The 14232-nt window shown below is 28.1% G+C and overlaps 6 protein-coding genes across 6 annotated transcripts; 3 read left to right on the top strand and 3 right to left on the bottom strand.

Annotated features, from left to right (window-relative positions):
* Positions 1–1498: 1498 nt before the first annotated feature.
* BN7_3770 (Serine/threonine-protein kinase) lies at positions 1499–4759 on the top strand (the record flags this gene model as incomplete). The annotated part of the gene is made up of 4 exons (XM_011275611.1): positions 1499–1509; positions 1888–2666; positions 2971–3001; positions 3319–4759. 4 exons carry the CDS (start codon positions 1499–1501, stop codon positions 4757–4759), a joined length of 2262 nt encoding a protein of 753 aa, XP_011273913.1.
* Positions 4760–6372: 1613 nt separating this feature from the next.
* YFH7 (Yfh7p) lies at positions 6373–7437 on the bottom strand (the record flags this gene model as incomplete). Its single annotated transcript, XM_011275612.1, has 1 exon — positions 6373–7437. The coding sequence occupies one exon, from the start codon at positions 7435–7437 to the stop codon at positions 6373–6375; it is 1065 nt and encodes a 354-aa protein (XP_011273914.1).
* Positions 7438–8045: 608 nt separating this feature from the next.
* AIM45 (Aim45p) lies at positions 8046–9056 on the top strand (the record flags this gene model as incomplete). Its single annotated transcript, XM_011275613.1, has 1 exon — positions 8046–9056. The coding sequence occupies one exon, from the start codon at positions 8046–8048 to the stop codon at positions 9054–9056; it is 1011 nt and encodes a 336-aa protein (XP_011273915.1).
* A 64-nt stretch (positions 9057–9120) lies between these two features.
* BN7_3773 (putative metal ion transporter) lies at positions 9121–11255 on the bottom strand (the record flags this gene model as incomplete). Its single annotated transcript, XM_011275614.1, has 2 exons — positions 9121–11085; positions 11196–11255. 2 exons carry the CDS (start codon positions 11253–11255, stop codon positions 9121–9123), a joined length of 2025 nt encoding a protein of 674 aa, XP_011273916.1.
* A 122-nt stretch (positions 11256–11377) lies between these two features.
* Positions 11378–12184, top strand: MCO32 (Mco32p; the record flags this gene model as incomplete). The annotated part of the gene is made up of 1 exon (XM_011275615.1): positions 11378–12184. The coding sequence occupies one exon, from the start codon at positions 11378–11380 to the stop codon at positions 12182–12184; it is 807 nt and encodes a 268-aa protein (XP_011273917.1).
* Positions 12185–12776: 592 nt separating this feature from the next.
* On the bottom strand, positions 12777–14099 carry FMP48 (protein kinase FMP48; the record flags this gene model as incomplete). The annotated part of the gene is made up of 1 exon (XM_011275616.1): positions 12777–14099. One exon carries the CDS (start codon positions 14097–14099, stop codon positions 12777–12779), a length of 1323 nt encoding a protein of 440 aa, XP_011273918.1.
* Positions 14100–14232: the final 133 nt, after the last annotated feature.

Here is a 14232-nt window from a genome sequence, read left to right on the forward strand (position 1 = left end):
TTTGGAGCTTTTGAAAGTAAGGAATAGCTTAGCTAAATGGTTAAATAAGTGGCGACAACTCGCGAATCTAAATTGAATTCAAATTTTAGTTTAATTTGAATCTTTGAATTACAAGCTGATTTTTGGCTGTTTTGGATAACTGTAATCAGTTGAACAATCTTTAATCAGAAAGTATATACAATGAATTAGCAGCGTAATAATGACTTCATACTTCACGGGCAGATCTGAACGTTCAAAAATCAAAACTTTTGATTCAAATATCAAGACTAGGGATCTATATGTTTTGAATGAGTTCTTTTTATCAACAAGATAAATATTGGAATAGATATCTCAATTATGATCGTTCAAAAATTTCAATTATTAACAAGATATTGAGTTAATAATGACTGCTATTTTTTTTCAATATTGGCTTATAGAGATGATCAGAAGTAAAAAGTGCAATATATTAATGAGGACTTGTGAATATGAATAGCAGCTACCATTATATTAGAAGGTTCGAATATTTTAGTAAGGTTATATCAAACAAACTGTGAAGAAAAATTGGAATGAATGTACTGGTTTTGGATATGTTTGGTTTTAATGATTTGAAAGGCTTAAATGAATTTCTCAGGCATTATTTGGTAATTCACAAAAATGGGGGATACCTATCATTTACTTGTTTGCTCATGAGCTGTTTGCAGTATTGATGAAACTTAATATATATATAATATAAAAGAGGGAACCAATATATAACTCACAGTGACCAGAACTTCAAAATTTTAGAAATTGAATTCATCAGAACTGATAAAATGTATGTCCAGCATTAATTACAATTTGTCTACATATATAATTGATGTAGTATGTCTTGTCAAAGGTCAATGTAACTGTTATTCTTATATGTCTTTTTGAATACTACATATTTAGAAAAGTCCATTTATATCCTTTAACCACAACGTCTTTCCATGGAGCAACTAGAACCTCATTTCATTGATATATGATTATACCTGCGTATAAGCATTTAACCCCTGATAATCAATTACAAAAACGTTTCAATGATCTAGACTTTCTCGTATACTTAACTTTTATCGATCGTATATAATTAATCCCTGTAAATAAGTACAGGTACCAGAGTTTATCACCTCTATAAGCTGTCGGATCAACCAATCCACTTTATAACCATTAAATGTTATCAGCTAAATTGCATACATATGTATGTATGGTATGTATGTATGTCACATTCTTATATAAAACAAGTGTGATACAAGTTCAAATTAGTAATTTTGAGTTGCTATTATACGTAGATTGTACCTTGAAGAAATGATATCCTTGTACCTGCATAACAGTTAACCTTGTTTGATTCTTTGGTTCCAACTTCCCTTATAAATAATAAGTTGATTTACAATGCAAATTTCAAGTACTTTGAATACAATTAACGATAAGAAGACATTTTGAGGTTTATTATACGTACGTCTATCATTTCTATAATGGACATTTGGAAAGGGAGTCCGATAGGGTTCGAATGGGTGACATGTACTTTCGCTTAGACGTAAACATACCAAAATGAAAACCAAAATCAAAACAATCTGAGGAGAATTAAAGGGGGCTTATATATACTAAAATAAGATCTAAATTTAGTTAAAATGACATAGTTTATCCAATTGAAAACAAAATAAACAGCTAATTTATGCACTTTTGAGGGGATGTCAAGTTCTATTATCTTGTCAAAATGATGTAATTATATTTATTATATTATATTACATAAGCGCTTAGTCATGTTTTGTTTTTGTTTTTTTCTTTGTTGATATAGTAATTTCAAGTTTTGTTACGTAGTTAATGATATCAGTGTGTACATAAATTCATCACAATTATGAAACATGAATGTATTGAAACAAGTTATAATGTGAATAGTATACAATGTAAAACAAGTGATTATATTTTTTATACACAGAAAAACAATATTCAATTGATTAATCCTTCAATTTCTATTCAAGCTCAATTATGTTATACAGGACATAATTCAATAATAAATTCAATTGATTTAAATGATCAACATATGTCATCTGTATCAAATATAATCACAATACATGATATATTGGAAACTAAGCCAATTAGAAGGATTTATCCTCAGGAGAATAAATTTCAAATCAATCAAGTTAAATATTTAAATCAAGATTTAATTTCCACAATTGATGATAATCAATGTTTAAAAATTTATGATTTAAGACAAGATCAATTTTATAAACCAATTCAAGAATATTCACACCCTAAGGATTCAATTAATTGTATGGATCATAAATTAGAGGACTTTAAGATTATTTGTGGTTCAAATGATGGTTCATTATATTCATATGATTTAAGACAAGGTTTAGTAATTATAGATCCATTAGAAACACCAATAACTGCATTGAAGATCCAAAATGATAAACTTTTGGTTAATAGATTGAATAACAATGCACTCCTCATCAATTTATCTTCTAATGAACAATTAGACTTACACAAGACATGGGATAAAGAGTATAAATGTTGTGTTGAGATATTTAATAATACTCTTTTCGTCGGGACAGAACAAGGTCAGTTGAACCAATACAATCTAGAAGGTACCCTGATAAACACCATCACAACTAATGGAATCCCTAGTACAATAACAACTGATCATGATTCCAATTCCTTAATAATTGGTTCAAATTGTATAGAATTAATTAAATCAGACATTATTACATAAACATTTACGTAATCCAGGTACATAAAAATTTAACCTTTGTCTCAAAATTCTAAAATTCGCGATTTGTGAAAATCTTTGAAAATCCGAAAAAAACCAAAAATTATTTTAAAATTTGAAAATGATGAAACTGAAATCGCTATAAATATAAACAAAAATATCGTGATTTGAATTCCCGTTATAATTTGATGGAAATTCATTTGTACTCTTTGAATCATTCGATCAAATTTACTATCAACAACAAACAAAACATATCACCAAATACGTCAAAGACATCAGACAAATCCCAAATAGGAAATATCAGTATCTTCTCATTCATCCCCTGAGAATTTAAGATTATAATCCCTCATACATAAACAAAGAAGAATATAAACAACCGGGTTCCCACATTCATTTATAATCAAACATCAACAACAACAACAAAACATCAACAATAAACAAACATAACAGCTACTATATCAACTATCCGCTATATTCACTGCATATCCTTTATCACATATAAAACACATACATAAATCATTCCATAATGCCCGTTTTTGAAGTGAGTATATTATCTTCTCAAATTTCCCATATCCGTTGTATACTAACAGTCTTTCACAGAACATTAAGAACTTTATAAGGCATAAATCTTCATCTCCAGAGCCTAAAAAACCTTCATTACCTCAATATAAAGAATTATTACCAAGATTTATTATTAAAGAATTGATTGGTGAAGGTGCTTTTTCAAAAGTTTATAAAGCTCTTGATTCAGATTTAAATATTGAAGTTGCAATTAAAGTTATTGATAAAAATTCAATGAATAAATCACAACTTGATTCAATCTTAAAAGAAATTAGTATAATGAGAAGATTAAATCATCCAAATATTATTAAATTTATAAATTATATTCAAACTTCATCAAAAACTTTTTTAATATTAGAATTATTAAATGGTGGTGAAATTTTTAATAAAATTGTGGAATTAACTTATTTTAGTGAAGATTTATCAAAACATGTCCTAATACAAATTGTTAATTCTGTTAAATATTTACATGATGAAGTTGGTGTTGTTCATCGTGATATAAAACCTGAAAATTTATTATTTGAATCAATTCAATATATCCCCTCCACAGATCCAATTTCAAAATTAAGAAAATCTGATGATGAAACTAAAAAAGATGAAGGTGAATTTACAAATGGTATTGGTGGTGGTACAATTGGTACAGTTAAATTAGCAGATTTTGGATTATCAAAAGTTTTATTTGATCAAGCAACAACTAAAACTCCATGTGGTACTGCATCATACACGGCACCTGAAATTATTAAAGATGAAGCATATTCAAAATCTGTTGATATGTGGGGTGTTGGTTGTGTCCTATATACATTATTATGTGGTTTCCCACCATTTTATGATTCAAATCCAGAAGAATTAACTAAAAAAGTTGCAAGAGGTGAATATTGCTTTTTATCACCATGGTGGGATGAAATCTCACAGGAAGCTAAAGATCTTGTAAGTCATTTACTCACGGTAGATCCAAGAAAGAGATATGGACCTGATCAAGTATTGAAACATCCTTGGATCACAGGAGAAAAGGAATTAAGTATACCCGCTGTTGATGCACCAAAACCATTTACAACAAAAGGTTTAAAATTTGAAGAAGTTATACCTAAAATGGCTTCATCATTACAAAATAATGGTCCTTTAAGTCCAAGAGCTGAAGCTATGAAACGTGCATTAGATACAGGTATTTCCATACAAAGAATTGGTACACCATTAAGAAGATTAGTTGATGATTATTTTAATGAAGAAGATGAACAAGGTATTTCATCAAATTCTTCTTCAGATGATGATGAAGAAGATGAAGAAGATGATGATGAAGGGGATGAAGATGATTCAGATGAAGAAGTTGGAAGTTATACATATCAAAATAAGTATTCAATGTCTCCATATCATTGTAAAAGAAAAAATGAAAAAAGTTCAAATATGAGATTTAAAGAATTTGATACTTTTAATTTAAGATTTGATGATAATACAATGTTGAATAGACGGAAATTAAATAATGATAAAAAATTAAGGGCATGATAACTCACAATCATTTCAAGGCATTAGCATATAATCAAGATACAATAAGAACAAGATAGAACAACAACTACATTTTTATGACACTTTAATTTTAAAAAACACAGAACTATTATTTTCATGACTACACAAAGCTACATAATACTATTTACTTACTACTATTCACTCTTTTATTTCACTATTTATGACATTTGATTTTATTTCATTTTTTTTATTTGATTTTATTTTTTTTATAACATGGATTATTACACTATATTTTTACTATATTGGTTTATTTGGTTTTGGTTTAAAATTTGGAAGAAGAAATGAAGATTAAAGTATATGACTCGACAAATAAATGTTTTTATTACATTGAAATTCATTATATGAGTTTCATATTTGTTAGAACTAGATACATGTAGAATTAGTGTAAGTTTAAGTAGAAGCAAACATGAGCAAACATCAAAAGACATTATATTACTAACAAACAAGCTAGTGTTTATATAAATATACATACAATAGCTGCCATCATGAAATTATGACATATAAAGTAGTTATACTGTTGATCGAAACGTAATTTTGACATTAGTTTGCATTTTAAATTTATTGGTTATTAAAATCTGGGGTGCTTTTGTGCTTTTGCAGTCTTATTGTCTTGTCCAGATTCGGTTAATTATAGCGAGTCGCTTAACTGAATTTAGAGCTCGGGTAAAGTTGACGGATTTGGTAATTAATTTAAATTGACTAATAAAAGTATTTTACACACAAATAAATTAGAACTCATGAATTCAATATCAGTTACATTCATATAAGTTCAATATCAAGAACGAATTAAATGTTATATATGCTTTCTTTCAAATCAACAACACTGTGACTGTGATTCATCTAATTTAGTTGGTGCTAATAATAATTGAGTCTTGGTTTAGAGTTGTGTTGACGTACGTTGATTGAAATATTTGCATGTTATTCAAAGCTTTTAAGACAAAATTAAATTATATTAATATGATCTGCACTTTTGGAATAAATGAAGGATGAATGTGTGTCTATACTTAATGTTGGTTACTTGTATTGAAAGCCATTAATTACTTGAAAAAAGGGTTTATGATCTAACTGAAAGTTAACAAACTAAGTAATTCAATTGGTTTGAGTTTGAGATTAAAAGTCTTTTTCTGGATAGGAAATAAATATAATATTCAAAAGAAAGACTTAGTCCAACTGTCTAAGAATATTATCAATCAGAATATGATCCTTGTTTTTCCTGATATGTTGTAATCATTACATCTTTAGGTGAGGTTTTATAATCATTGTATAAGATCATGCAATACACACAAACAATCCATTAAAACTTAGATATACATATTTTGATAATGATCATTTAACTAACAGATAACATATCAAGCTAATGTCCTTCGATATATTACCATATTGACTTAATTTTCAAGTACTTATATATGTTGTTGATGAGATCTTATATAAGCATAATTGGGTAACTCCATGATAGTTTGCCCCGCGATAATTACTTTACATTCAGCCGTTTTAAACTCCGATGTAGTATAAACTACAACAGCTATACTCTATAAATAAACTCCATGTCTAAAATTATATAAGTTATATATAGCTCATTATATTCTTCATCTTCATTGTGGTGTACTTTCATTAATATCATCAATACTAACAATATTTAAATCACTTTTAAAACTTTCTTTATAAACTAATTTCCCATTTGGTAAATCATTTAATTTAACACGATCTTCACCTTCTTTTAAAGTTTTAACAATTCCAGAATTTAAATGTCTTTTACCAACTCTATAAAGCATTGTATTATCATCTATTATTATTTTCCAAAATTCATGATTTTTATTTTGTGGAATAGGTATTGATTTTAAATTATTTTGAATTGAAATTTCAGGATTTGTTGGTTTTAATTGATTTGGATCAATTGGTTCATATTTAATATTTGGATTTAATGTTCTTGATATCTTATTCCATACTGGTTCATTAAGCAATAAATATAATCCTTCTAATATCAAGACTCTTGAATTTGAATTTATTGTTGTTCCAAAAGGTTTTGGATCATGTTCTGAATGATCAAAACTTGGAATATGAATATTTGGTATATTTGAATCTGCAATATCTAAAGGATTTATACCATCAGATGGGATATCTAAAGTTTCATTTATATTCTCCACTAATTGAACAACTAATGATGAATCAAATGTAAATGGTGAACCACGTCTTGCTATTGCATTCCCAGGATCTTTAAATTTATGTAATATATTTCTTGGTAAATGAAATCCATCCATTGGAACAACTTGTGCAAATGAATTTAAATCTTTTTCAGAATGATTATGAGATATCTTGATAGCTGTATCATCACCACCACGACCTCTTATTATTAAATCACCTTGCTGGGAAATTTGTTTTGTCGGTATATATTCTGAATCTTCAATATCTATATGTGCATGTTCATCATAATTGTTTAAATGATCATTAACTTTTGATTTATATTCAGTTTTTATCTTGGTTTTACTTTGTTGATTATGTTCTAAATGTTTTTGATTTAAAATATCAACAACTCTTTGTGCTATTGTTGATTTGCCTGAACCGGGTGCACCAATAAGTAAAATTAATATTCTATATTTATTTGAAGATTCTAATAATTTTAATGCTCTATTAGCAAGATCTGTATATGTTGAGTCCATTTCAAACTTAATATTCATGAGATGATAACTTTTCCACTAATATGGTAATGTCAGAAGACAATAAAGAAACTTTGTATATGATTGATAACGAAAATTCTCAAACGGTTTTTTATACCTAATACTCAGAACTTGTCACGTATATAACCAACTTTAAAAGATCCTTCTTCAAACAATAGACTGAAATAAAACACAAACCAGCTCAAACTCCTGAATAAAGCCTATGAGAAAACCACAATCAGACCACAGACAATATCAATCAAAACTTGAGTACGTAACTCTCGAGATTCTTTCAACGGGCCTTTGTGAACCAGTGCGTATTACGTAAACCATTTCCAAATTTCCTGGTTTCGGGGACACATCGGAAAACCTCGGAGAATCGACACAGTTGAAAATGGCAGAAAAACAAAACGAAATCCGACTATTCAAATCACGTGCAATTATACCCTCGTATTTCTTGTCAAGGTGTTTTTCAACCTTTTTAGGAATAAAAGTCAATACTTGAATGAAGATTTCATAGAGGGAAAGTGTTGAAGAAGGGTATATATTTAATTTTCTCTTTAGTTTCTTCTCTGATTCAATTATAACAGTCCCTGGTGGATAAAACACAAATGTTCAGATCAATTAGACTACAACCATTGAGATCTTTCAAATCTTATTCTCAAAGATTTGGTTCAACTTTAGCATTCATTGAAGCTCAAGGTGATTCAATTTCTTCAGCTTCTTTATCAAGTTTAAATGCTGCTAAACAAATTGGTAATCCAATCATTGCCATTTTATTAGGTTCATCTGCTAAATCAGCTGCAGAAAATTTACAAAAAATTGATGGGTTAGATAAGATTTTATTAGCTTCAAATAATGAATTTGATCATAATTTACCAGAATATTTATCTCCAGTTTTAACAAAATTAATTCAAGATGAATCAAAAGATATTTCACATTTCATTACACCTGCAACTGCAGTTGGTAAAAATATTTTACCAAGAATTGGTGCTTTATTAGATTCTCAACCAGTTTCAGATATTATTAAAGTTCAAGATTCAACTACATTTGTTAGACCAATTTATGCAGGTAATGCTCTTACAACTGTTAAATCATTAGATTCAAAAGTTTTAATCTCTGCTAGACCTTCAGCTTTTGATCCTGTTCAAGCTTCAGGCTCAAATTCTTATCCAATTGAAGAGTTAACTCCAGAAGTTGAATCATCTTCAGTTGAATGGGTTTCAGAAAATTTAGTCAAGAGTGAAAGACCAGATTTATCATCTGCTAAATCTGTTGTTGCAGGTGGTCGTGGTTTAAAATCAAAAGAAAATTTCGATCAATTAATTACTCCATTAGCTGATGCTTTAGGTGCAGGTATTGGTGCTACAAGAGCTGCTGTTGATTCAGGTTTTACTGATAATTCATTACAAGTTGGTCAAACTGGTAAAGTTGTTGCACCAGATTTATATGTTGCTGTTGGTGTTTCAGGTGCTATTCAACATTTAGCAGGTATGAAAGATTCAAAAACCATTGTTGCTATTAATAAAGATGAAGAAGCTCCAATTTTTAATGTTGCTGATATTGGATTAGTTGGTGATTTATTTGAAGTTGTTCCAGAATTAACTGAAAAGGTTAAATAAAATTCACAACCTACTAAAGAAAATATAGAGAACATCAATTTAATAACATGACTTATATGAATATTTAGACCATTTTATCAGTAGTTTCTAAGGTACTAGTTCTTCTTGATCTACTCTCCCTTCTTTGTTTCTTTCTATTTTGTCTCTTTTTAAAATCTCTATTAATATTTATATCTTGAATCATTCTCTTAGTTTTCCTCTTTGTTTCAACAATTGTTTTTTTAATAAAACTCCAAGTGATCAATATCAATAATCCACAACTAAAAGGAATAGCAATTTTCCAATAATAAGAAACATTATTTTGTAAATCACCAAAACTTTCAAAATTCATACCATAATAACCTGTCCAAAATGATAATGGTAAGAAAATAACAGTAACTAATGATAATTGTTGCATTGCACTATTTGATTCATTTGATGTGGTGTTGAATATTAACCCAATTAAATTTTCTATACTATTAATCATACCTTCAATTTCATCTGTATACATTTGTGTATGATCCGAAACATCTGTTAAATAAAGTTCAGCAACTGATGATACCAAATTTGGTGAAGATGAAGAAGAAGAAGGTTGTATTGAAATATCTTTTTTCTCAGAGTTTTGCTTTTTAGCTTGATCTTTTAATGAATTTATCAAAACAGTTGTTGGTAAAATACTTGATCTTAACTTGGATAATTCTCCAGACATCAAATGTAAAGTTGTAATATGACTCATATTTGAATCTGTTAAAACATCTAATTCTAATTCACTTAATCTTTTTTTATAAGCTGTTATAACTGGATAAACTATATCCACGATTGAATCAATAATACTTTGTACCAATATGGAAGAATCACATGAAGTTCTTAAAATAGTTTCATCTGTTGAAATTCTACTTAATATTGCATTACCAATATCATCACCTGAACTTTCAAAAAATGATATAACAGTATTATCTTTTGTTAAAAAGATAGAACATTGTTCAACACCAACAAATAAATTTCTATAACTTAATGGTCTTTGATCATCTAATAATCTATGTCTTCTTTTACTTAAACTTGATTGGGCAACTATTGTTTCATTTAATCTTCTTGATTCATTTGATGTAGTTATACGTTCTGAAAGACTTTGTTGTCTTGTATCTGAAACCCCATAATTAGCATCATCTTTTAATTCTTGTTCTTCTTCTAAATAATCGAAAAGATTTAATTTTTTCAATATTTTATCCCATATTGAATCATCAGAATTTGATCCATAATGTTTAGATTTAACAAGTTTAATAACTGGAAGGACAGAAAATAAATGACTTTTATATATATCAACTTTTGTTCTTTGTGGAATATCAATCATATCTTCAATTGATAATCTATGTAATTCATATTTTTCACCTAATGTAGCAATAGCTTCCCATGAAAGACCATTAACATTTATCCAACGAACTTTTGACCAATTAGGTCTTGATTCCACAATTTTTTTAAATTTTGAAACACTTTGTTTTGATTTCAGGTCATATTCCATAGAATCATTCTTGTTTAAGTAAAAATCACTATCAGTATCAACTTCTACTGAGTTCAAAATATTTGAGAAAACTTCACAATGTTCAACTCTATACCTATCAGATCTATAATCTGTTACAGTTATAGAAGAACCAATTGAGTTCATCACAACATTTGTAGTATGTATATCAATACCAGGTTCCCATGAAATACGTTTCTTAGCAGCAGTGGAACTATATGCAGAATCTGAATATTTTCTATTCTTTCTCTTATGTCTATTATGTCTCTTTTTTGATTGTGATTTTTGAGGATTTTGATTTGATTCCAATTCTGATTTCTCTGTCGTGGTGCTTTGTGATGACGCTGGTGGTATATGTGCTGTAGGAGGAGGTTGTGCTTGTGATACTTCATTATCAAATAAGTATTGTGATGGTCTTCTTTTTTGATGTTCACCTGTTAAACTTTCCAAGTCTGTAAATTCTTCATCTTCTTCACTATAATCACTAAGTTCATGTGGTAAATTTGGTAAGTTTGGATCCCCAGAGTCATATATCTGAGGCATGATAATGATCTTTAGGAAGCATCAATGATCAATGTTTGAAAAGGTGAATGTCCAATGGTTAAATTGATAAGATTAAAAATATGTCAAAAATTCTGTATTACCGAGTCGTAATTCAAATCAGCTGATGCGTCACCTGATAGTAAATAGTCGGAATTCAACATAGCTAGATGGTAATAATCACAATCAAACAATCTATTAAATCAAATTCAATTAGATCAATTTCAAATCATTATTTGAAAGATAGGACTCAAAGATAAATAAAGATCTGTATTCAAATTATACAATGCTTATACGAACACTTAAGAAACGACAGGTCATCAGACACATCACTTCAATAACTTCATTAACAACATATCAACAATCGCCATCAATCTTATTATATTCAATACCTACCCCATCATCAAAACCATCACAACAACAACATCAACATCAACAGAAAAAGGCAAATATAGGGAAAATAATAGATCATCTTCGAAACATAATACCAGATGCTTTACATACAGTTTCTGATTCTCAGTATCTTGATGATGATATAATATTAAGAGTTGCACCAACTATAACAAATTTACCAATTTTAAAAGGTCGAGTATCATACTTGACAACCCTTAAGGCAACACAATTTATAATGACGAACTTTTTATTGAATCCAAAAGTTAAATTACATATAACTGATATAAAAGTAGAGGATCATGGTGAATTTAGTTCAAATCTGGGTTCAAGTATTGGGAAATCAGGATATGGGATATATGAATGGAGTACAAAAATTGTATTTAAATGGAGAACTTGCTTAGATGAATGTGAACATCTTGTGGAAAGATCAAGTACGGCAAAGCAAGGTTCTCATATATTTGATAAATTTGATATCAAAAAACTTTGGGGACAAGATACTTCAATGCAAAAAGAAAATTTTATTGATGATGGTACTGTTAAAAAATATGATGATGATGGATTTGAAAGAGTTATTTATGGGATTTTTGTATTTGAATTAGATCCTAATTGTGAAAAGATTATTGTTCATAATGTTGAAAATATTGAAATGTATGATAAGAAGGATTTTATTAATGATATTGATAATCTTGCAAGGTTATAAGAGAAATACAATTGGATATAAATTTAATGATTAACTACATGTATATAGAGAGTAGGCTAGCTATATATTATAATGATGTACATATATGAACATTTATACATAGAGGCCAACTAGAAGTAGTCTTTACCATACTACAACATAAATTTATAAGGGAAATCTAAAACATAAATTAAATAATTCTAAATCTAATCTAATAAAATCTTGTTATATGTACAAGTAATATAATCTAAACCCTTTTTATAAGTAATGCAAACCTTTTCTTAAGGTTATATAAAATGCCTCGTAATTTTATCATGTTTTCTTCATGTTGAAACATTGTTGTTTCGATCATTAGTTTTAAATAAAATTTTCTAGATGTTTTTGTTTTTCTATTGTGTTATCTTTATTCTTCTTCTTGTGTTTTTTTTTGGTTTTATTTGTCATTAATATTAAGAATTGAATTGAAATCTTAGAACCTGCTAAGATTAAATGCTTTTTTCATGATTTTTTTCGTTAAAATGTTGTAAAATGTAAATGTAAGTAAAATGCAATGATCATATGATTATAATTCATGCCAGTTGGGTATAATGTATCAATTGAAGTACGTAATGATTCAACACCAATCAAATTCAAATTTTGGAGTTTCATTTCTCAATATACCAGTATCTTGATTTTTATTCATATATGATTGTTTAAAAGAATTTATATTTTGATCTAATTTTTGAATATCAAATGGTAATTCTAAATCAACTTCATCAGCCCATGAAAAATTTGTTGGGAAAGAATTTGAAACTAATGAAGGTGGTAAATCTTGTGATTCTGGTTGTTGTTGAGGTTTTACAGGGATTTGAATATAATCCTTCATGATTGAATCTTCTGGAGTTGTTGAGGTTGTAGTTGTTGTTGGTAATGATTCATCCATACCGAAAATAAATGAATCATCTGATGAATTGAATTGATTATCCATTGAGGTATCATCAATTTCTTGATCATAAGTTAAACCAACGTTATAAAATCCATCAATTAAATCAAGACAATAATCAATTGATCTATTTTCAGGATTAATTTGTAATAAACTTAAAACAATTTCAAACCCATGTTGAGTTAAATTTGGATAAATTTTAAATAAAATTTCAGGATTTGATAAAAATTTCTTAAAATTTAAATCCACTGTATTTGCTTTTGACCAAGGACATGAACCAAACAATGTATATAAAATTGTAATACCAATTGACCAATAATCTGAATAAATTGAATTATATGAAATTAAATGAGTTGGATTCTTGATTTTTTTGAAAAAAGTTTCTGGTGACATATATTTTTCTGTACCAATACATGGATCATAACTTTTCAATTGCATAGTTGCAAGACCCCAATCAGTTAATTTTATTGAACCATGAGAATCAATAAGGATATTTTCAGGTTTTATATCACGATGATAAATTCCCTTTGAGTGAGCATATTTGATAGCATTAATTAATTCTTTAATGAAATTTTTAAAGAAAATTAATGAACCATTTTTAAAATTTGGATTTAAATGATTATTAATGTTCTTTAGGTAATCATATAAATCACCATTTGAACAATATTCAAAAACTAAGAAATAATAATCTGGAGTTTGGAAATGATTTAATAATGAACAAATATTTTCACAATTTGAACCTAATTTCTTTAGGATGGAAATTTCATGTCTTGCAATAGCACTAACACCTTTATTTGATTTAAACATTGACTTGATGGCAACTTTACGATTATTTTCCCAAGTATCTAAAGCAACAGAAACTTTCCCATAAGAACCATCTTGAATATTTGCTAATTTTAAATATCTATTTTGTAATAAGACACCATTTTCATATGCGATAAATTCATCAATCTTTGGTGGTGGAGATACTAGATCTTGTTGTAATTGGTGTGGAGGCATTTGAAAAGTGGTCATTTTTGTATCTTGTGTGTATCTTAACTAGCGAATGTTGTTTAGCAAATGGTCTATGACCTGATCTTTCTATCTTGATCTTCTTCCCTTTGAACTCTTGTGTATCTTTTGTTGATGTTGATGTTTTGTAAAAGAA

The sequence above is a fragment of the Wickerhamomyces ciferrii genome, contig 00112, assembly GCF_000313485.1.
Source record: "Wickerhamomyces ciferrii WGS project CAIF00000000 data, strain NRRL Y-1031 F-60-10, contig 00112, whole genome shotgun sequence".
Classification (NCBI taxonomy): Eukaryota; Fungi; Ascomycota; class Saccharomycetes; order Phaffomycetales; family Wickerhamomycetaceae; genus Hansenula; species Hansenula ciferrii.